General features: G+C 41.3%; 2 protein-coding genes across 2 annotated transcripts in view; both read left to right on the forward strand.

Annotated features, from left to right (window-relative positions):
• LOC112118970 (BEN domain-containing protein 5) overlaps positions 1–8,626 on the forward strand; it is a 44,352-nt gene extending 35,726 nt beyond the window's left edge. The window contains exon 7 of the mRNA XM_026651879.2: positions 8,455–8,626. Within this exon, the coding sequence (XP_026507664.1) occupies positions 8,455–8,612 (158 nt within the window). The 3' untranslated portion in view covers positions 8,613–8,626. The remainder of the gene's footprint in view (positions 1–8,454) is intronic.
• LOC113406570 (cytosolic carboxypeptidase 6-like) overlaps positions 1–22,632 on the forward strand; it is a 1,366,737-nt gene that overhangs the window by 865,491 nt on the left and 478,614 nt on the right. The gene's annotated exons all lie outside the window — the stretch shown is intronic.

Below are 22,632 nucleotides of genomic sequence, written 5' to 3' on the forward strand. Positions count from 1 at the left end.
TTAGCAAGAAAGTCCTAAAGATGCCAAAAAGTTTTAGATTGCATAACAATTGATATTAACATCTATGTTACCACTTTACGTAATATGTCAGTTATTCTCACTTCAGCCGAAATCAAGATTTAATGTACAGATACAAAATTACAACGTTTTTTGGAGATAGTTATCTGATTCTTTAATAAAACATATCAGACATCCGGCAACACTGCAGACTGCTCCCACCCTTGTGCCAAGGATAGGCGAGTACATACTCGCATAGATTAGTTAGATTAGTATGTGTTGATACTTCTTTTGTAAGAGTTGATCAACGAGATGCGCTGAGTGCTGCGATTACGGAAAAGTGTGATGCAAGACGCAACATTTAAGAAATCACAAACAGGTATATTGCACAAAAAAAAATGTTTTTGTTTATTGCTATATTAAGATATCGCAAGACATATTAACCACTTAAGCTCATTTCTCACACGGGCTCCCGTTACCGGTCCATTTGTTCATTTGTACATGCTCCCGTATCACTCTGGCGGACTTATTTTATATGTCATCTGTTCAACGGTCTTTTGGTAGCGTTGTTTTGTAATTTTAAATTTATTTGCAGCAGGCATATAAATATACAGTAAACATTTTTGCATAAATTAGGAGTGATTTTTGTGATATATCCAGAGTGATTGGAAAATGTCCAACACAACTTTGGGGGTGGATCCTTAGGGCATTTTAAGAAAAAACGTTTCTGTGAACACGTGTCCTAAAATTCTTCCTAAGGGAGCAGTCCCTTCAAGGAGGTGATGAAAAGTTAATTTCTGATTAATATCTCAAAAACGCTTTAATATAAAGTAATGAAATTGTCTGTGTCTTAGCGTTAGTATGTGCTACCATATTACATTATCCAAAATTATTTAAACCATAGGCGTCCCAAACTGGCGGTTGGTCATTTTTATTTCATATTTCAAGAAAGGCTTGTTGTCGACTGCCCCTGACTACGAGGTAATATTATGTTCCATAATAAGTTGTTAATTTTTGGTTATTTATTAATTATTGCGTTTAAAATTTATGGGTCCAAAGTTGAAAAATAAGTAATAAGTAAAATTGTTTGCATCATTCTAAGCATTTAAGCAGATTAAAAATTTTAAACAGTTTTTTCGGAAATGGTTAATTATACAAAATACATTAAGAGTACCATTTTAATGCATGTTTTAGCATTAAATCCTATTCCAGGGTCGTATCTGTTAAATAGTCGAAGATTTAAAAAATATTAAATAAAATTGGCCTAGTCCCCCCCAGTTCATGACGCCTGATCGAACGTTGGAAATGGACTTTAACGGGAAAGCAGATTCAAACTGCAAGCACAGTCCTTTTTAGTAAAGAGAGCAAATTTTTGGAAATATGTTTTTCCTTCATCAGACTGGAAACATTATACAAGATAGAACCTGTTGTTTGCTCTACCTTGTTTAATCTATTCAGGCTGATGAAGGAAAAACGTATTTCCAAAAATTTGCTCTCTATTAAAGGGACTGTGCTCGCAATTTGAACCCACTTTCCCGTGAAAGTTTATTTTTAACCTTGTAATGTGTAGCATTGTTACTTCCCAACAATTAATGTTGTAGAACAGCGATAGCACGTACTAATGCTATGGCACATACCAAATTTCATTGATATATCTATATTCAAGCATTTGAGATATTCGAAATATTTTCCACGTTTTTAATATTTTTACTGCAAAATTTCATAAGAAAAACTAACTTGCAATTTATAAATAAAAATTTATGTATATTAAAATACTTATTACTTCATTAAAACTGCAAGAAACATGTTAAAATATTAAAATATACTTTAATAATTTGTGTAAAAAGAAAATGCGATCATTTTTGTCCAGAAAATCCAAAATAAAGTCGAAGTACCTTAATTGGTTAAGATATCACAAGCAGGTACATTATAAAAAGATGTAATGCTTTTGTTCATTGCTTTTTGAAGATCATAACAAGAAACATTTGGATGTGGTAGCAGCACAAGAAGATTTGGCCATGGCTTCAACAAAAAAAACAAATCTGCCCCCCATGATTGATAGCCGATTTACGGAAAAGGATCTCAATGACGTCTTTACTTTTGAATTTGAAAAGCCCAAATTTGGGCTTTTGGGAAAAGCAAAGAAGAAATCGGCAACGTGCAAGGTGGAAAAGGAAGTGAATGGCGAGCTCAAACCATGTAGCTTCAAGACAAGTGAAGCAAGTGCCGTGAAAAGTTTCAACCTTTGGCGGCATGTAAAACGTAACCATCCTGAAAACTATGCGGCTCTGGTTACAAAAAAGGACCAGGAAGATGAGGCAAAACAGAAAGCTGACGCAGCTAAACGACGTTCATCTGGCTCTTTGAAAACTCCTGGAGAAAAGATTTTTTGCGGAGCTTCATCTGAAAAGAAACCCAAAATTGAGCAAACAAAACTTGACTCATATTTGAAGTCCTCAAAGGTTACAGTCACTATGGATGCCAATACTTTCCGTGAAGGGCTGATGGAAATGGTTTGCTTGAGTTCAACACCGCTCACTACCTTCAGGCTAAAGAACAAAGGATTCCAAAAAATTGCAGGTGAAATGGGTCGGCAGCTTGGTGTTTCGATGGGGCACGATGCAGTTCATCATTTAGTTGTCAGCACAGCTGAGTCTGGTCGCAAAGAGCTCAAGAAAGCTTTGGAGCAAAAATTGTGCTACCTGAAAATGGATGCAGCAACCCGTGGAAACAGAAATTTCCTTGCAATCAATGCTCAGTACTACGAAGAAGGAAAAGATAAAGCTGTGGTAAAAACCTTGGACATAATCGACACTGAAGGGTGTCACAATTCTTCATATGTGAAAAGTCAAGTAAAAGCTATTTTAGAAAAATTTGGGATCCGTGAAATGCAAGTGCTGAGCATCTGCGTTGACAATGCAGCAAACATGACGTGTGCTGTCAATAATTTCAGCGAGGACAATGAAATCATTATGACCTCTGAGAACAGGGATGTGGACAGAACTGAAGCTATGTTGTCTGATGAAGGAACTAAAGGAATGAATGAAATCGAACTCAACGTGGATGCTGCTGCGCAATGGGTTAATGACCCTAGCCTCATACTTCCAACATGGCTTCATGAGGATGACTCAAAAGTCCAACTGATGAGGTGTGGTATTCACACTCTTCAGTTGGCAATCTGGGATGGACTGAACAAAGAACACGCGAAGAAATTTCTGGCAAAAATTCGACAAGTGGTTGTCAAACTACAAACCCCAAGTATTCAAAGTGTTCTGCTTGATCTACATGGGGTAACTCAGTCATTGGATACTGTGACTCACTGGGGTTCAACATTTGCGATGATTGATCGGCTTCTCGTTTTTCAGTCATACTGTGAACAAATGGCTGCTGCTGGAACAAGAGAACTCAAGTTAACAAAAGCTGAATGGGACGAAGTGAAGAACCTGCGAGACCTCTTGGCAAAGCCAAACCAAACAACTGTGAATCTTCAAGCTGTTGATGTAACCCCGGGAGTTTTAATGAAGGAATGGCGAAAACTGTCAAAATTCTTGCAAGAAAATGGTGGACAAATTGCAGAAGGAATTCTGTCCTCCATGCAGAAACGCGAAGAGAAGCTTTTTGACAATATTCATTTCCTTGCTGGAGTTTATGTTGACCCACGGTATCGGATTCTTCTTACCTCAAGGGAAATACCAAAGGCAAAGGAAGGCCTCCTTGATATTGCTCAACGACTCGAAAAACAAAATTTATTGCTACATTTGAACTCCGCGAAAGAGGTTGAAGAAAATGAAACACAACAAAAGGAGTCCACAATCGAATGTGCGGTTTCTGAAAGTTCACATCCTTCAGAAGTAGCAGGCTGTTCTCAAACTTCCGTCTCCACTCTGAACTTGTTCGAGCGTCCATCCCTGAGACATCTTCAGCCATCACGGGGAAATGGAGATAATTCAAGCATCAATTCTTCAGAAGATGACGACTTCGAAAAGGAATTGGATAAACAAGACAGACGCCAGCGAGTTTCTGCAATTCATAATTGTAATGAAGCATTATTTGAGAGAAACTTTCAGGAAGATTGTGAGGCGATGGAGTCTATTGGTAGGCTAAAAGTTAAGTCTGTTTTTGAGGCCATTCACAGCTACCCACACCGCATTCAGGCTGCCTGTAGAATTGCTTCAAGCATGCCAACAACTCAAGCTAGTGTAGAGCGACTGTTTTCGGCTTTAAAGTTAATTTTAAATGATTTGCGGCAGGCTAGGAAAGATGACTTGATTGCTGCAATAATTTTTTACAGAATGAATTATGAATGATTCTAGTTTGTATCATTGATGACATTTAAATTGTTTTAAAAGTCTGAATAAAAAAATGTGTTTTCAAAATTACAAAGTATGCACTTTTTATTTAGTTAAAAATTAATTTGAGTCGGAGCGCGGAGTCGGAGCGGAGCTGGAGCAGTCAATATTGGTGCCAGAGTGGAGCTGGAGTGGAGCAATTCAAAAATTTGATTGCTCCAAATCCCTGATAAAAAGATAGAGATGCTACCTACATCACTAATGGAGTGTGGATTGTTTTTGTTTTTAGTGTAGTGATTTTTTTGATAGGGGGAATTTCCATTGCAATATAGCTTCAAGCAACAAGAATCCTGTTTTCTCATTCATGATCTCCACCTAATACTCATTTACCAATTGAGAGTTGTAGCCTGGTTGGTGCACCTAAATCAGGCTCTTTTATGTAGGGAACCTGCCTATCATCCCCCAGCACTCCCTTCATATGGGCTTAGGGCAAGATTATTAGAGGGTCGCACACTATTGCATCTGTAGTGAGAGAGCAGCATATTAATCTGCTGTTAGTTCACACCCTTACCCCACCAGAACCCTCCTTCACACCCTCCTCCTCAAACTGTGGTTGGGAATCACTTACATACACACCAGGGTCCCTTCTCCTTCCAGGGCAGATATTTGTGGAGAAACTGTGGGTTCATTATAAACAGTATCTCTCCCCCACCACAACTCTAGGTCCTTGCTTGACCTGCTCACACTACCTCTTCAGGTCATTGCTTCCCCCATTACCACCATTCTCCCTTTGCCACACATCCCTCAAAGTGCATCCTATAAAGTTCTCTTATTTCTACAGCAGTGGTTCTCAACTTATTACACATGGCGGGCCGCATATGTGGCCCACAATGTGTTATCTGGGCTGCAGGGGGCAGGGCAGCGGCAGCCCGGATCCTGAGTTTGGACTCCCCCACCATGCGGAGCCGGTTGGCTGCCCTGGCCCCCGGACCTGTGTGGCTGCCCCAGCCCCTGTGGGGCTGGCCGCCTGCCCCAGACCCCTGCAGCGGGGCTGCTTCTACCCTGGACCCATGCTGCGTGGCTGCCCCAGACCCTTTGGGGCTGGCCGGCAGACCCAGATCCCCACCCTATGGAGCCGCATAGCTTCCCAAACCCCCACCTGCCCAGACCCTTGCCATGGGGCCAGCTGCCTACCACAGCCCACCATGAGGCGGGGCGGGGCAGGCCGGGCTGGCCAGCTGCCCTGACTCCAGACCCCTGCTGCCTGGCCCCCGGACCACACCACTGGACTAGCTGCCCTGACCCCCGGACCCCTGTCACAGGGCCAGCTGTCTGCTGAGGCCCACCCTGGACCCTGAGGGGCAGGGTTGGCTGCCCCGACTCCAGACCCCTGCCACACGGCTGCCCTGTGGGGCTGGGTGGCTGGCAGACCCGGACCCCCACCACCTGGAGCCGCACGGCTGCCCCAACCCTGGACCGCAGCTGCCCCCATCCTGGATCCCCACTGTGGGGATGGCTGCCGTGGCCCACAAGGCTTGGCGGGGCTAGCCAGCTGCCAGGCCCCCATGCAGCTGCCCTGATCCTGGACCCCCGCCATGCAGGGCTGTGGGGCTGCTTGCCCAGGACTCCCTCCGCATGGCTGCCCTCACTCCTGGACCCAGCTGCCTGCCCCGGACCCCGCCACGTGGGGTGGGCCGACTGCCCCAGCTCCTGGAGCTCATGGGGCCGGCCGCTGTCCAGATCCCCACCGCATGGCTGCCCCAGACCCTGGTGGGAGCCCCAGATCCCTGACCAGCCACCAGTGCTAACCCCAGACTCCTGCCATGCGGGGTGGGCTGGTGACCCCGGCACGTTGGCGGCCGTTAGCACACAGCTTGGCCCGCTGAGAACTGCTGCACTGTAGACAATCTCCCCATGCAGCCCTGCTGCCTGTGATATGTGTAGGCAGCATCAGGGGATGCCAGAGCGATTCTTCTGCTTGCAACATCAGGCAGTCTGTGGGCCTGATATCTTCCTCCAAGTCCGGCTTTTCTGGTTTTCACCAGAATCAACAGGGTACTGTCATTGATGCCTAGACCAGTCCCTGAAACTTTGAAATTGATTGGATGCAGTGTTCAAAAGTTATCCCAATACAGACACCGGAATGCCATGACATTGAGTGTAGGGCCTTGCTGTGCATGGCCAATGACCTGGACTGTGCACCTAAACAAAGGAGTACAATTCTCTTACACACCTGTGCAGACTACCTGAATCTCAGATCCAGTTGCGTAGGAGAGAATGGGGCTACTTGTCTACTTACTCCCTCCACGTAGCTAGACGACAAGGAATGGGTGGAGCCCATCTCACTGATCAGTAGCTAAACCAGCAGCCTTATACCAGCAGTAAATTACTCCCCCTTATAGCCCTCTGGGGTGCGGACAGGAAGGAAGCAGGGAGGAATTGTGGCTCATGGGGTATGTCTGAGTCCCCATGACTCCTAGGGCCACTTTTGAATTGATACAACTTACACATTACCACAGCCCTGAACAAGGGGTGAAGTCACAATATTGTCTGTACTTATGTGGCAGGTCTCTTGGGCAGAAACCCCCTATTTGTTACTAATAGTTCAGTGCTATACTACTGAAGTTTCTATAGTGATGTAATATTCTGCCTTGAGCACAATGAATCTGTTTCAGTTAATTCCCCCATTGTTTGCCACATTATTTCAAATAATATTTTACTGCATATTGACATCCCAGTTAGTCTGCCTGCCAATTGGTTTTATTTATTTAGTAATAGCCAATAAATTTTCCAGTTAAGAGTCCATAAAATTCATATGGTTTCAGATGTTTTCACCATTTTCTAGTCCCAGAATAGTTTATTTAAAACACATTTTAAAAAGACAGAATTAATCCTTAAGGTGGCTAACATCTCTTGCTGCTTAAAAATCTCTACTGTGTAGTATATTATACAGAAGTTATAAAAAGTCTCATGCCCGAGCACTGTTATAAACCTTGTTAATGCAAAATATAACCTTTTATAAAACTTCTGGGCAGCTTCAAAATGAACTACGAAGCATGAATAATACTTAATTTTCATAACTTTTTAATACGATGCATTAGCAACATTATAAAACTTGTTAATTAAGCAATATTCTCTATAGCTTTCTAGTATATGAAGCAATAAATGGCTGCTAAAATTGATTACTAGCCAAAGCAAAGCAGAGATTGTTTAATCAATCTTGGAAGCTATTTATTACTCGTAGCCTACACGACAATAGAAATTATTTCAATTATAAAACACAACAAAATGCACACCTGATTTTAAGGAGCAGAAAGTAGGGTGCTACCTCTCTAATTCATTGCAGAAAAACATTTGATCCTGCAACTTGCTAAGTGCCATCTGCGGGTGGTAGAGAGTGGTCTCAGCTCCCACTGACCTCATTGATTTTATTTTATTATTATTTTGTATTTATATTCCAGTAGAACAGAGCCCACAATATGCAAAGTACTGTACAAAACCAGAGCAAGATGGTCTCCACCCCAATCTATTAAAGCAACAAAATACAAATGGTTGGGAAGAGATGTATAACCAAGATATAGCCATATTAATGTATACTACATAAATTTTTTTTAAATGTGAAATAAATGTCCCCTATCTCCTACTGCTTCTCCTCCTAACCACTATTATTTGGCTAATGTCTTGTAGGTGTGACGGTAGAAGTGACTTGAAGGAGGAAAGGGTAGTGGCCTGACAGATCATTTTCAGTAAGGGTGTTCTATGTCGTCTGGAAGAAAGCTCTAAGACTGTTTTGGGAGATGTGGACAAATGAAGGGGTTAAGGTTGGCATTGATGACAGAGAGGGTAGGAGTGACACCATTTGAGTTTGGATTTACCCCCATTTCTACTCATGAAGCCAGTGAAATGTCATAACTTGTGAGCTGCTTGTGCCCTACAAAGATTCAAACATGGCAAGCCTAAACTTGTGCCAGATAAAGGGGACCAAACCAATGAATCAGAGAGCCCTTTTATTGTACAATAGAACACTGAATTAAAAAAATATACAAGTGGCTTATGAAGTGCTGGCTCTATAGTACCTTGAGCATGTTTTATTTGCTGTACTGATTTCCAGCACAGGGCTAAATTCTTTTCTTAAAAATAACTGCTGTTCTCTTACTTTTTCCCCCAGAATGTTTGTATGACAGAATAGCACAAGAAACTGTGGATGAAACTGAAATTGCACAGAGACTCTCCAAAGTCAACAAATACATCTGTGAAAAAATCATGGATATCAATAAATCATGTAAAAATGAAGAAAGGAGGGAAGCAAAGTACAATTTGCAATAAATTTTGGATTTTTAATAAAGTCTTAGTGTTTTACTTATGTCGTCGTCTTGATTTGTGTGGCATTTTTGCTGATACGATTGAACTGACTTAGTGTGGATCTCATTCTGAAACGTTGATGTATTTTTAAGCAGTTTTGTAAAATGGCTAGATATGTAACCTGCTTTAAGTGATTTCAGATATAGAATCATAAAAATGTAGGACGGGAAGGGCCCTTGGTAGGTCCTCTAGTCCAGTCCCCTGCACGGAGGCAAGGCTGAGTATTATCTAGATAGAAGACTATCCCTGACAGGTGTTTATCTTAACCTCCAATGACTGAGAGTCCACCACCTCCCTCGGTAATTTGTTCCAGTGCTTAACTACTCCTGCAGTTAGGAAGTTTTTTACCTAATGTGTAACCTAAATCCTCCCTTGCTGTAATTTAAGCCCATTACTTGTCCTGTCCTCAATGGAGGAGAACAATTTATCACCCTCCTCTTTATAACAACTTTTACCTACTTGAAGACTTGAGTCCCCATTTTCCCCCCCCCCCCTTTTCCAGACTAAACAAACCCAATTTTTTCAGTCTTTCCCTATAGGTCGTGTTTTCGAGGCCTTTAAACCTTTTTTGTTCTCTAGATTATCTCCAATTTTTCCACATCTTTTTTTGACGTGAGGTGCCCAGAACTGGACACTATTCTAGAACCTTATGAGTGCTGAGTAGAGTGGAAAAATTACTGCTTGTATCTTCCTTACAACACTTCGGCTAATGCATCCCAGAATGATGTTGGCTTTTTTTGCAACAGTATTATATTGTTTCATATTTAGTTTGTGATCCACTATAAGCCCCAGAATCTTTTTCTGCAGTACTCCTTCTTAAACAATCATTTCCCATTTTGTATTTGTGCAATTGATTATTCCTTCTGAAGTGTAATACTTTGCATTTGTCCATATTGAATTTCATCCTATTTATTTCAGATCATTTCTCCAGTTTGTCAAAATCATTTTGAGTTCTAATCCTGTCCTCCAAAGCACTTGCTACCTGTCCTGGCTTTGTATCATCTGCAAACTTTAATGTACACTCTGCCATTATCTAAATCATTAATGAAGATATTGAAAAAAACCAGACTCAGCAGAGATCCCTGCAGATCCCCACTCGATATGCCCTTCAAGCTTAACTATGAACCATTAACTTCTCTCTGAATACAATTTGCACGCACCTTATAGTAGGTTTGTCCAGGCTACATTTCCTTAGTTTGCTTATGAGAAGGGCATGTGAGATCGTATCAAAAGTCTTACTAAATAGGGCATGTCCATTAACTAATGCATTAGTCCATTAAATAGTGAAATTTCAAAGGAGAGTGAAACTTCGAGGTTGTTCCAATGCATTGCAACATGCCAACTGCAGTTCTGTATAGGTTGTGATTCTGCAAACAGTGACCTGCATTTTTCTTCTAGTGAAGTCTGTGGGATGCTACATGGACAAATCTCTATGCAGGATCTGAGCCATAGTAAACCTCTGCTTTAAGTGAAGTTCTGGTGAAAAGGGAAAAAAAAAACAAAAAAAACCCCACACCTCTTTACTGTAAGACAGTTTCACTGTACTTTGCAGTGTTCTTTCCTGAAACTGCCTATAAATTTGCTTGCTTTTATGATCTTTTGTTTCTATTTTAATATATTTGGTCTAGAGCAGCTAAACAGTGCTCCCTTAAAACTTATCTTGACCAACTAGGTCACCATTAGTTTCAATTAAAAAAAAAAAAAAAAAAACCTAAACTTTTCTCCAAGTTTTAGTATGTGAATGACTTGTAAGCATTTCTAACAGGAACTCAATTGATGATCTTTTCAGACATAAGGGAAACTTTTAGATAGAAAGTATATCTATGCAACCTATTCAGAAGGTGTGTTACAATTTCTCTTGGAGCACTACATTCTTAATAGTATTATTTCTTTTCTGAACGTATAAAACACTAATAGAGAATATAAAGATTCTGTATGCAAGAAAAATGTGTAATAGAAAAATAAGTTCTAGTACTAATTGTATTGAGTCCATAAATGAGCTATGGAAATATTTGAACACAAGCTTAAGCATCAAGAGAACTTATTTTCTGGATTGGAGTCAGTCAGGCTTATGGCACAAAAATCAAAGAAATATTTGCTTTTGGCATGACCAAATGACCCCTTAATGGCTGTAACTGGATGAAATCAACGTCTTCTACTGTGTCTTGTTTCATGCAAGGGATTTGGGAGTAGGTGCTATCGAGAAAAGAATTTAAATCCGGCAAACCCATAAACAACTGAGCAATCTAGAAGATGGTGTCTAACTGATAGCACTTCTATAAAACTGTATTTACAAAAGTGTGGTTATCAATAATAGGTATGCAGTGTTGGAGCTCTCAGTCTCAGGGTGTAAGGCCTTGTCTACACTGCCACTTTACAGCACTGTAACTTTCTCACTCAGGTGTGAAAAAACACTCCCCCCACCACCCCAAGCGTTGCAAACTTCTGCGCTGTAAAGTGGCAGTGTAGGCAGTGCACCAGCACTGGGAGCTGCGCTGGTAGCTACTTCTTTCATGGAGGTGGGTTTTTTTAATAGCGCTCCCCCAGCGCTGGTGTTGTAACTACACAGCCACATTAAAACGCTGCTGCGGCAGATAAATTCATGCAAAATAGGTCCATCAATGGCTATTAGCTAGGAATGAGCGACAGGGGATGGATCACTTGATTACCTGTTCTGTTCATTCCCTCTGCGGCACCTGGCACTGTCGGAAGACAGGATACTGGGCTAGATGGACCCTTGGTCTGACCCAGTAGGGCCATTCTTATGTAGTGAAGACATGACTTTAGAAAGACATGGTGGGTGAGGTAATACCTTTTATTGGACCAACTTCTGTTGGTGAGAGAGAAGCCTTTGAGCTGCATAGAGTTCTTCCTCGGGTCTGGAAAAGAAAGTATGACAGCTAAATGCAAGGTTGAACAGATAGGTTGGCATAAGTAATTAGTACATATTGATGTGACCATTCAAGGTGAAGTTGTCCCTTAACACTCCAGTAGTCATAGGACTAATGGGGGTTAGTGGGTTACAGATTATTGTAATAAGCCGTAAATACAGTATCTATTTAGCCCATGATTTTTAGTGTTTAGCAAAGTTATGAATTTAAGCTCCCAGGCTTGTATTTTCAATGTGTTGTGCAGGTTTCTGATGAGTATGAGGACTGAGGTCAGATAGAGAGTGATCACTTTGTGAAAAGTATTCACCACAGATGATAGGGTGGGTGGGGTTTTTTTGGGTCTTTTATCAGATTGTTCGGTAACCCACTAACCCCCCTTTTGTCATTTGACTGCAGGAGTGTTAACGGGCCACTTCACCTTGAATGGTCCCTTAGAATATGTGTTAACTACTTATGCTAAACTATCTGTTTGATCTTGTATTTAGCTGTGACACCCTGAATACCTTTCCCAGACTTAAAGAAGAGCTCTGTGTAACTGAAAAGCTTCTCTCTCACCAACAGAAGTTGGTCCAATAAAAGACACCCACCTTGGTTATCAATAAGTCAATTAGTTCACTGATTTGAGCATCCGAAGAAGTGGGCTGTAGCCCACGAAAGCTTATGCTCTAATAAATTTGTTAGTCTCTAAGGTGCCACAAGTACTCCTGTTCTTTTTACTGATTTGAGTGTTTAACCCCCTTCCTTCCCAAAAAAGTCTGCATTGGTAGTTTTGGGATGCTTACAAAGCCTTATCTTCCTTAAAACACTTGATAGGTTAAGCCATATTGTTAATTCCTATTGAAACTGTCTATATGTATTGGGATAATTTGAAAGTAGAATTGCAGGGATTCTTCTAGGGGATTTTAAGGAAAAATTAAATAGACAAATGACACATGGTTCAGTGGATGCATTATAAACCAAAATAATGCGGTATAGTGCCATAACAGCACTCGTTTAAGTGCTTTGTTGGATCAGCGCTGAAGTATTTATAATTCGTACGCTCTGAGTGTCGAGCCCATTTCATGTAATTCTCAAAAAGTTCTAAAATACAAACAAACATTCCAGTTCTTTTGTTGTCTTTAGAAGTGCTTTAATTACACAGAAAAAGGTATGGAACTAAGTATTAGCCTAAAAGCATCACTATTCCAGACAGAACTTAATTGCTTTCCTGAACTGGGGTATTAGGTAGGAAAGAACTGTGTTTCTACTATCAGCATATGTTTCCATTTTTATTTTTTTTTTATTAAAGAGCAAAATAGAGATAAAGTTGGAGAAACAACTGGTGAACTGGGTTCCACTTTTCCGGCAAATCCTCATGAATTGATCTTTAAAAAAGCCCTTTAGGCTTAGAGAAAATTTGTCATTCCCTCTCCCTCTCCTTCCTGCTACTCCTGGAACTGTTAAACACTGTACTGCTAATATAATTCCACTGTAACATTCTTTAATAAGATGATAATTCTACTCTTCTTGAAAGATGAATATAGGCTAAGCTTATTTGAGGCAATATTTCATGAAGCCTGGGAAAAGTAGATTAGTGCTGAATCAAAGATTAGGGCTCTAGTCTGTCTCCCCAAAAATCAGAGATTCAAAGTTTGTAGGAATAACCAGCACCAGCATCCTAATAGAGCTTCTTCTAGACAGACTTAGCACATCAGACGCTCCTCTGTACATTGCTCAAGAATTCAAACTATTCAGAGAAAAGATCTCTGAAGATTTCAGTCCACCTCTCTGTGCCTACAGCGTCTACCACCCTAGGTCCAAGGAGCTTTCTGCATGCATTAAAGCACCCGGATGGTGCAAAGAGGTTCACTTCTAAAGTAAACACTGTGTATCACTGGGAACGGCTAGCTAACGTGGGTTGAGTTAAATTGTACAGCTGGCATTTACCATTAAATTAGAACCAATTGAAGTTTTGTTTAGGTTGACATTAAATAAGTTGAGCATTCTGAAGGCAGTACCTTCCAATAATGTGTTCTATTTTTAATGCAATGCATTTTTCTAGAAACAAGCTTTTCTAATAATGGACTGGTTTCATGCACATTGTAATTGAAACTAAGGGAATGGAAGGCTTTATTGTGAACAGTAATCCTGTACAAACAATCCCTTTGATCAGTATCCATTCTTTACCTCTTCCTTTGAAACAGTATAAAGAACAGATAGGCTTTTACCTACTTTTACTGTTTCAAGTAGGCAAAGCTGTCATGTGACTCTACAGAATTACCCACCAATGAAAAAGTATATACATTTGAACTCCTAAATGAGGCACATTTTTCTGACTTAGAATGTTGATTGCTAGATTTACTGCAAATTTAATGTCAATATTTTTCTATTGCAGCTACCAATCTAGTAAATGTTTTAACTCTTCCATAATCCAGCCCATCTTTGTGTGGTGTTAGTACCATCAGTGTGGGTCTGCCATATTGATTTCTAGTTTTTGCAAGACTGGTGCCTGCAAACTTTTCCCAGTCGCCATATATACTTGATGTTTTATAACACTCCAGCAGATACAGTGGACACAGTTACAGAATTTTGACCTGAAATGATAGGATTTTATTAAACTCCATGGCAGCTCTAACATTCTAAGGTTAGCGCTGTGCTATCATTTGATAGTGTAAACTTGGATTTGTAAATATCAAAAGAAAAAATACTTCAAAGGGACCAAGTTTTATATTGTCCTGGAGATCAATGCATACTGTTTACCTTCTTTTCTCAAAGGGGGAACAGAGTATTATTGTTACATAAATGATCTCAGTTCTTTGTTGCCACACATTACAAATTACAGTAGTAATATTCATGACCTGATCCATAATAAAGTGCCTCTGGCATTCTTGCAAAGGAGAAAGATTAGAGCTAACAAAAAGGGCTTTATTTTCCATTAATGATTTTATAAGGGAAATGAGCTATTATATTAAAGGAGAGAATCCAAACAGATTTTAATACCTCACTCATTTATACAAAATGCCTATCAACTCAATTAAAAAGAGCAGGGAAAAAAGCATTTGTCAGATCTGCCTGTTATAGACAGGTTTGGCTTTAGTGATGTTTTACAGAGATGGAGGATTTTTTAATACAGTAAGTCTAGAATTCTTGTATTTATTTAGTCATGTGAAAGCAACTGTTAATTGAAGCGGCTTGTTATATTGCATCTGGACAGCCAGTGAGCTTGACTGTCAAATGAAAGTGCAGTTCCCCTGCAGGAAGTAATTTCATTGCACTGCAACTTTGATGCTGTATCTGAGGGGATAACGGTGCTACTCCTTTGTTGTCTTAAGTGTAGATTATTGTCCTATCGGAAGTTCTAAGTAGCAATAAATTGAGCTATATCAAGTCCAGGCTTTTTCAGTGGGACTTAATGATGAGATTTCAAGATCATTAGACTATGATCAGCCAAAATGTGTGGACTTTTAAAAATAAAACTATTAAGCACAGATCACTATTTAAAATAATGTTTGTCTTGACAAATTAATGGAGAGCGAGGACATTCTGAATTAATGCTGTCATATTAGCCTTAAACTCAATTGTATCTAAACCGTGTTAATCTCAGGCAGTAACAATATTCACCAGTATTGGCTAGAATTAAATGTGTAGATGCAATGAACAAGCTGGGCTATTTTATAGCCTGCTCGTACCCAGTTTAAGTAACTTGGCATGGAATTCTGTCTCCTGGTCTAATCCTACTCCCATGAAAATCAATTGCAAAACTCCTGTTGACTTCAGTGGGGTAGGTAGGATCAAGCCATCAGATGGAGAACGCTAGGTACTCGGTCACTTATCAAGGGCTGGTTTCAAGTCTCCATGTGCCAGCTGGCAACTGGAATTTTCTTCCTTTGCTGGGCTTGTATCAACCATAGCATAAACTTAACATGGTGGGGTGTTTTTTGCTGAATTTCTTTCTAGTTCTTTGTAGTGTAATGTGACCTTATTATTCTGATGTTATGATCTGTTTAGCTCTGTATTGGAAACGTTTAGTTTCTTTTAGACATTAAAAATCACTTTCATTGGAGGCATATGTGAAAAAAGATTAAAAATGCAAAAATCCTGAAATCATGGTTTTCAAATATTTAAAAATCCAATTTTGTGGGGGGAAAAATTCTCAACACCCAAGACTATTTTTGAATGAAAAAAGCCAAACTAAAATTTGTTCACATAGGACATATGCAGAAATTTGCAAGTTTTCAGTGGGAAAGCGGCCACATTTCAGAAATATCCTGGAAAATGAAATGTGTGGTTCCTCAGAATGGATTGATGAAAGCTTTCATATGAAACTGAGTATATTTGTCACTTTTTTCGTGCCTCTGATTGACCTTGGCTGGTCTACACTATAACGTTGGGTTTCCTTAATTACTTTAACTACTCTGTAAAATGATGGAGTCTAAATTAGCTGTTACCACTCAAGAAAGAGATCGTGGACTCATTGTGGATAATTCTGTGAAAACATCCACCCAATGTGCAGCAGCAGTCAAAAAAGCAGACAGAATGTTGGCAATCATTAAAGGGATAGATACAAGACAGAAAATATCATATTGCCTCTATATAAATCCATGCTATGCCCCATCTTGAGTACTGCATGCAGATGTGGTTGCCCCATCTCAAAAAAGATCTACTGGAATTGGAAAAGGTTCAGAAAAGGGCAACAAAAATGATTAGGGGTATGGAACAGCTTCCGTATGAGGAGCGATAAATAAGAATGGGACTTTTCAGCTTGGAAAAGAGATGACTGAGGGGGCGGGGGGGGAAAGATGTGATAGAGATCTATAAAATCATGACTGGTATGATGAAAGTAAATAAGGAAGTAGTGGGGTTGCACTCACAAGCCCCCCCAGCCAAGTGCATGTGTCTGCACTCTCTCTACCGGCTTGTGGTGGGTCTTCGCTGATTCAGCCCTCTGGCCAAGTCATACACAGTGAGATAAAAGCAACACAAACCCCTTTTGGGGTACAAGTTCAACAGGGGTCTCTCTCTGTTTGTCCCTGCTCCAGAATAGAGCAGTGCCCCCAGACTCCTTCCCTGGAGACAGTGTCTTTGCCCTTTCAGGGCTTTTCTGGCCCCAGCTCTTAATTGTAGTGGCCCAGCTGCAGTCTCCCTTCTGGGGTGCCTTAAAGTCCAGGCCACTTTCCCAGTGGCTGGTGGGGCAGGGAGCCCAGGCCTGTCCTCTACTCTGGGTCCCAGCCCAGGGACTCTATAGATAGCAGCTATTCACAATGTCCCTTTAACTAGACTGCATTGCTGCTCTAATTCCCTGGGCCACTTCCCCATAGCTCCCACATATTCTTCACCCTTATCTCAGAGTCTTGTCCTTGTGGAGTCCCAGCAGCCAGTCTAAAGCACCATCCACTCTTCTCCAGTTCTGGCAAGGAATTGAACTCACTTTTTGCCCTGCAGCTCTTCTTATACTGACCTGCTGGGCCCTGAGTGGCTGCTTCCCACACAGCCGCTCTAGGCAGCTTGGAGGACCTCTCTTCTATCCTTTCCTGCGGCGGGATGTGGCAGGGCCACAAGGAGGCCTCAGGGCCTAGTCCATCCCATCACAGGAAGTGTTATTTACTCCTCATAACACATGAACTAGGAGTCACCAAATACAATTAATAGGCAGCAGGTTTAAAACAAACCAAAGGATATATTTTTTCACAAAATGCACAGTCAACCTGTGGAACTCCTTGCCAGAGGGTATTGTGAAGGCCAAGACTATAACAGGGTTCAAAAAAGAACTAGATAAGTTCATGGAGAATAGGTCCATCAATGGTCCATCCGTCAGGATGGGCAGGGATGGTGTCCCTAGCCCTGTTTGCCATAAGGTGGGAATGAGCAACAGGGGATGGAGCACTTGATGATTACCTGTTCTGTTCATTCCCTCTGGGTCACCGGGCTTTGGTCACTATCAGAAGACAGGATACGGGGCTAGATGGACCTTTGGTTTGACCCCGTATGGCCGTTCTTATGTTCTTAACTACATCGCTCAGGGCTGTGAAAACTTTCACAACCCATGTGATATAATTAAGTAGACCTAAGCCCTAGTTTAGATGCTGCTAGGTTGACAGAAGACTTCTACCACTGACCTACCTACCGCCTATCGGAGAGGTGGATTTACTACAGCGATGGAAGAACCCCTTCCGTCGATGTAGTGTCTACACTACAGTGCTACAGTAATGCTGCTGCAGTGCTTCGAGTGTACTTGATGAAGTTATAACAGCATCAATCAACTTAATTGATATTGTAATTTTTTCATCATAACAGCATTGTGGAATTGTGAAGTGATCATTCATACAACGTTGAGGTAGTAAAAATGTTACCAAATGCAGCTATTGTATATTTCATGTGCAGTGGGTATCTTCTAAATTTTATTATGTTGGACATTTTAAATGATTTTTTCACTATCTTAGGCTTCCTAAATAGGAAAAGACAATGAATTGGACTTAAATTCATTTTTGAATAACTGTACTCATTTTTTATATACTTGGTCATTTGCTTTAGTACTTTGCAAAACACAAATAGAAATAATTGTGAGTAAGAACTTTCCACCTAATTTCCACATGTGTGTAATCCTGCAAGTAAGTCATGCCCTTTGTTTGGGACACCAATCTGTTGCTATGGAAATGAAAATTATGTAAACCATAATCCCACAACTGTGGCATCCATTGATCCTGCAGTGATGTCATAACGTAACTCAATGTAGAGGCGAAGACAAGTCAAAGGTCTTATTATAGCTTTGATAATTAACAAACAGCCAAAAATGGAAAAATATTTAAAAATTTAAAGAATTTTTGCTTAAAGCCTTACATTTAGAAAGTTTTTTCTACTTAGTAAATGGTTTCTTAAATCTTAAAGTATGTGACATTCTTTCATGTTCTTGTCACCTATTATCTGAAACCATTTGTAGCATTCAAAAAAGAAAACAAAACAAAACATCCCAATCAATCAAAAACAAAACAACCCACACACATCAGGCTGTTTGTTTTTATGATAAATTTCAATCTGATCTGATTTCAAATTCTTGAGAGATTACACCATGAAAATTCAATGAAGACCATGAAAAACAGCTTGACTTTTGCTATGGTGTAACAATGTTACGGGTAGTATGAAATATACTACACAGGAAATGTATGGTCATTGGTAACTGTGTATCTTTCACTTTAAAATGAGCTATTATACATTTAGTGCCTCTAGAAGAAGAAACGTGTTAGTTGTGTTGGACAGAGCTTATTACCACGTAATAATGATATCTCTGTGCATTGCTTTGTCGGAGTCCCAGTGAGTGAGAGAAATGGAAGAGAAGAGCACTAGAAAGAAGTATGTGTTGACAGTACTCTCTTACTAATGTACCAGAACCCAAAGCATCAAATCCATGAAGTTTGCACAGTGTGATTTCAACAGCAAAAAAGTACTACATTGAAAATTATGGTCAAAAAGGGTTAGATCTTTCTTATTTAAGCCAAAATTTCATTGAGAATTTGCCTGTTTTTTAAAAAATATATTGAATGCTAATTTAATTGAAAAAGGTATTGTATTTACAATTTGCTTTGCCTGTTTTATTTGATCTTTTTAGCAAAGGGATGTTTTAATGAGAAATACCTGTATAAATAATATTTGAAGTTGAGAGTTCCAGCTTGTCAACAGTTAAAATGGTTTTACATTTGAACATGTCTAAATAGATTATTTTAATGCAGTAGTTTCAGTATTTTGGAATACTGTATGTTCAAGGCTGGATTAAGGCAACCTGGGGCCCTAGGCACACATAGGTTCCACCCCTATGGCTCTGACCCCTGCCCCATGGCTCCTCCCCCAAAGAGATAGGGATTGGCAACCCCTGTTGCTGGAGTGTATCTGCTTGGGTGAGTAGGCCAGGCTCACTGTGTTCTCCTCTCTTGCCGCACACCATGTCCTCTGCTGCAGTGGTGGCAGGGACCCACAGAAAAATGGCTCTTGGGATTAACATAATCTCAGAGCAGTTGTTCTAGAGGAAAAATTTCAAAGGTGATTTAGGCTCCTGTGGGCCTAACTGACTTTTTAAAGTGGGGTTTAGGCTCCTTAAGCAGTTAGGAAAATTTTACCTGTAGGCTCTTTGCAGATTTAGCAGACATTGTTGCGTCAGTTAAACTCAGTTCACATTGCCAGATTTTCTATTTCTCAGCCACAAGGGTCAGAAAATTCCTTTTTTTAAAATGAAAGTTTAGACTCTGATGTGATCATCATTCCAAGAGCTAGGGCTCTCAGCTCGTGTTGCCAGACGTCCAGTTTTTGACTGGATCGTCCAGTCGAAAAGGGACCCTGGTGGCTCTGGTTAGCACTGCTGACCGGGCCTTTAAAAGTCCGGTCAGCAGTGCTGCGGGGCTAAGGCAGGCTAGTGCCTACCTGTCCTGGCACCACCCTGCACTCCAGAAGCGATCAGCAGGTCCGGCTCCTAGGCGGGGGGGCCACGGGGCTCTGCGCACTGTCCGCGCCCCGAGCACCGACTCTGCACGCCCATTGGCCAGGAACTGTGGCCAATGGGCTCTGGAGGGGGCGGTGCCTGCTGGGGACAGCAGCACGCAGAGTCTCCTGGCCCCCCGCCTAGGAGCCGGACCTGCTGGCCGCTTCTGGGGTGTGGCGCGGTGCCAGGAGAGGCAGGGAGCCTGCCTTAGCCCCACAGCACCGCTGACTGGGAGTCGCCTGTGGTAAACCTGCACCCCAGCCCTGAGCCCACTCCTCATCACCGGGCCCACCCCAGAGCCCGTACCCCCTCCCGCACTCCAACCCCCTGCCTCAACCCACAGCCCCCTCCCACATTCCGAATCCCTGGGCCCCACCTCCCAGCCTGGAGCCCCATCCTTCACCCCAAACTCCTCATCCCCAGAGCCCACACCCCCAGATGGAGCCCTCACCCCCTCCCGCACCCCAACTCCCTGCCCCAGGCCAGAGCCCTCTCCTGCACCCTGAACCTCTCATTTCTGGCCCCATCCCGGAGCCCGCATCCCCAGTTAGAGGCACCTTAACCCCCTGCCCCAGCCCAGTGAAAGTGAATGAGGGTGGGGGAGAGCGAGCCACCGAGGGAGAGGGAATGTAGGGGGCGGGGGTCTCTAGGAAGGGGGTGGGGCCTCTAGGAAGGGGCGGGACTAGGGTTTTCAGTTTTGTGCACAAGGCCTATAGTGTCTATGCCTTAATCTGGTCCTGCACATGTATAAGAGTTACATCTCTTGAGGTCACTAATAGCTTGTTAAGGGCATACGCTCCATTCCACTGCATACTGTGAAAGGGAAGAAACAATTGAGCAGATGGGGTTTGAGGCAGGGCAGAGGAAAAAGGGATGGTTGTGTAGATGTCAGCTTCCCCTCCCCTCTAAAGTGACAATGCTGGGACTCGCCTTCATGTGATCAGTGGGAGGTGGAACAGATACTCTGCAAGCAAAAAGCATCTTACGTTGCTACCATTGCAAGCACATGTAAGTCCCCTTCCATGGCTTTCCCAAAGTGGAAGAGAAGGCAGGTTTTTTGTTCCAATGGCTAAGCCCCCTTATGGTTAAAACATTGTTCCTTATTTCTAATTAGAATTAGCCTGGCTTTAACTTCCAGTCATTGGTTCTTATCCTGCCTTTCTCCACAAGATTAGAGAGCCCTTTAGTACCTGGTATTTTCTCCCTATGGAAGGGACTTAGACACTGTAATCAAGTCACCTCTTGATCTTCTTTTTGAGACGCTAAACAGATTGAGCTCCTTAAGTTTCCTTGCTATTAGGCATATTTCCCAGCCTACCTAGCCATACTCACCTGAGCTACGCAGATTGAGTACATTGCAGAAGAGTTCATGACTGGCCCTAAGTATTTAACTTAATTAACTTGGTGGTATCTCAACTTCTAGGACGGATGGATTTTTGTATTTGAATGAACTGTGCGTTTGTCATAGTTTCACTTTATGGTGCAATTTTAGATTTTTTTCTGTAAAACTGAATATCATCAAATAAGTTTGTGTTCAGACAGCACTGCCACGTTAATTCAAATGCAGCTGTCACAGAAATCAGGGCCTTGCTATGGAATTGATGTATAATGTGCCTCACTGGATAGGGCCCTGTTTCTAGTGCCATAAACCTCCTCCTAGGCCACTTTCCAATTGACTCCGTGTTTTACGTGTGCCATAAATGAGACCGGGGCAAGTTCTTTCTTTTTACTTTACTGTTCATTCTATATGAAGCAGAATGATCCACTAAGCCACCTAAGTACCTGAAAAAATTGAATCAGGCTAAAAACAGCAACGATTTCAGACTCTTTGCTATCACTGAAGACACTGAAGTGAGACACCAGGTAGGATGCAGCAATTGTTTTATTATTTGTGTTAACATCTGAGCCACCTTTAAGCTTTGGAGTTTCTCTGGGTGCTGGTAGCAGTAAATTGCTCTAGAGAGATGCAGAACTATTATGGTTACATTTCTTTCCATGTGGGGTAGAAGAGAGAAACTAAAGCCAATCTTTTATTTGGCTAAATTAATGCACATTTTTGGACCCCTCTAACTAGAGCCCAGAAAAATTATACAAATCAGACATGTTAGAAGAGGAACCTGCCTGCACTAGACCAGCAGCTGCAATTTACTGCCCTGACAAATTAAGGGCTGTTTTAGAAGGAATGAAGCACATTTTGTTTATGACTTTGCCACGTTATTTTAAGATTCCAAGTTAACTACTCCTCAGAGACAAGATGAGGAACTAGTGACTCCTCCAAGATGATTTAACTGAAAATCTTTATTCCCAGAATTCTGAAGGACGAAGCAGATTTAAGTATGTAAACAGACATGAGATCAAGATAAAGGAGAAAAACTTGCAATTAATCTTTTTTTCCCACAAGTCTCTTCTTTCCTTTGAGAGTTCTGAATAACGTCAAATGAGGTTCCTCTAAATTTCCTTCATCTTCTCTCTAATGATAGGCTGTTAATTAATTTAGTAATTTACAAACATTGTGAAATCACCAGCTTCGTACTTTATTCCTATTTGTATGGACATGAGAAAATTAATTATGGACACCGCCTTTAGAAATGTAATTAATGTTTCACTGTTAGATGCCTGCTGATATTTTTGCATTTGCTTTTTGTTT

This window comes from Terrapene carolina, unplaced genomic scaffold, assembly GCF_002925995.2.
Source record: "Terrapene carolina triunguis isolate 2854851 unplaced genomic scaffold, T_m_triunguis-2.0 Scaffold105, whole genome shotgun sequence".
Lineage (NCBI taxonomy): Eukaryota > Metazoa > Chordata > Testudines > Emydidae > Terrapene > Terrapene triunguis.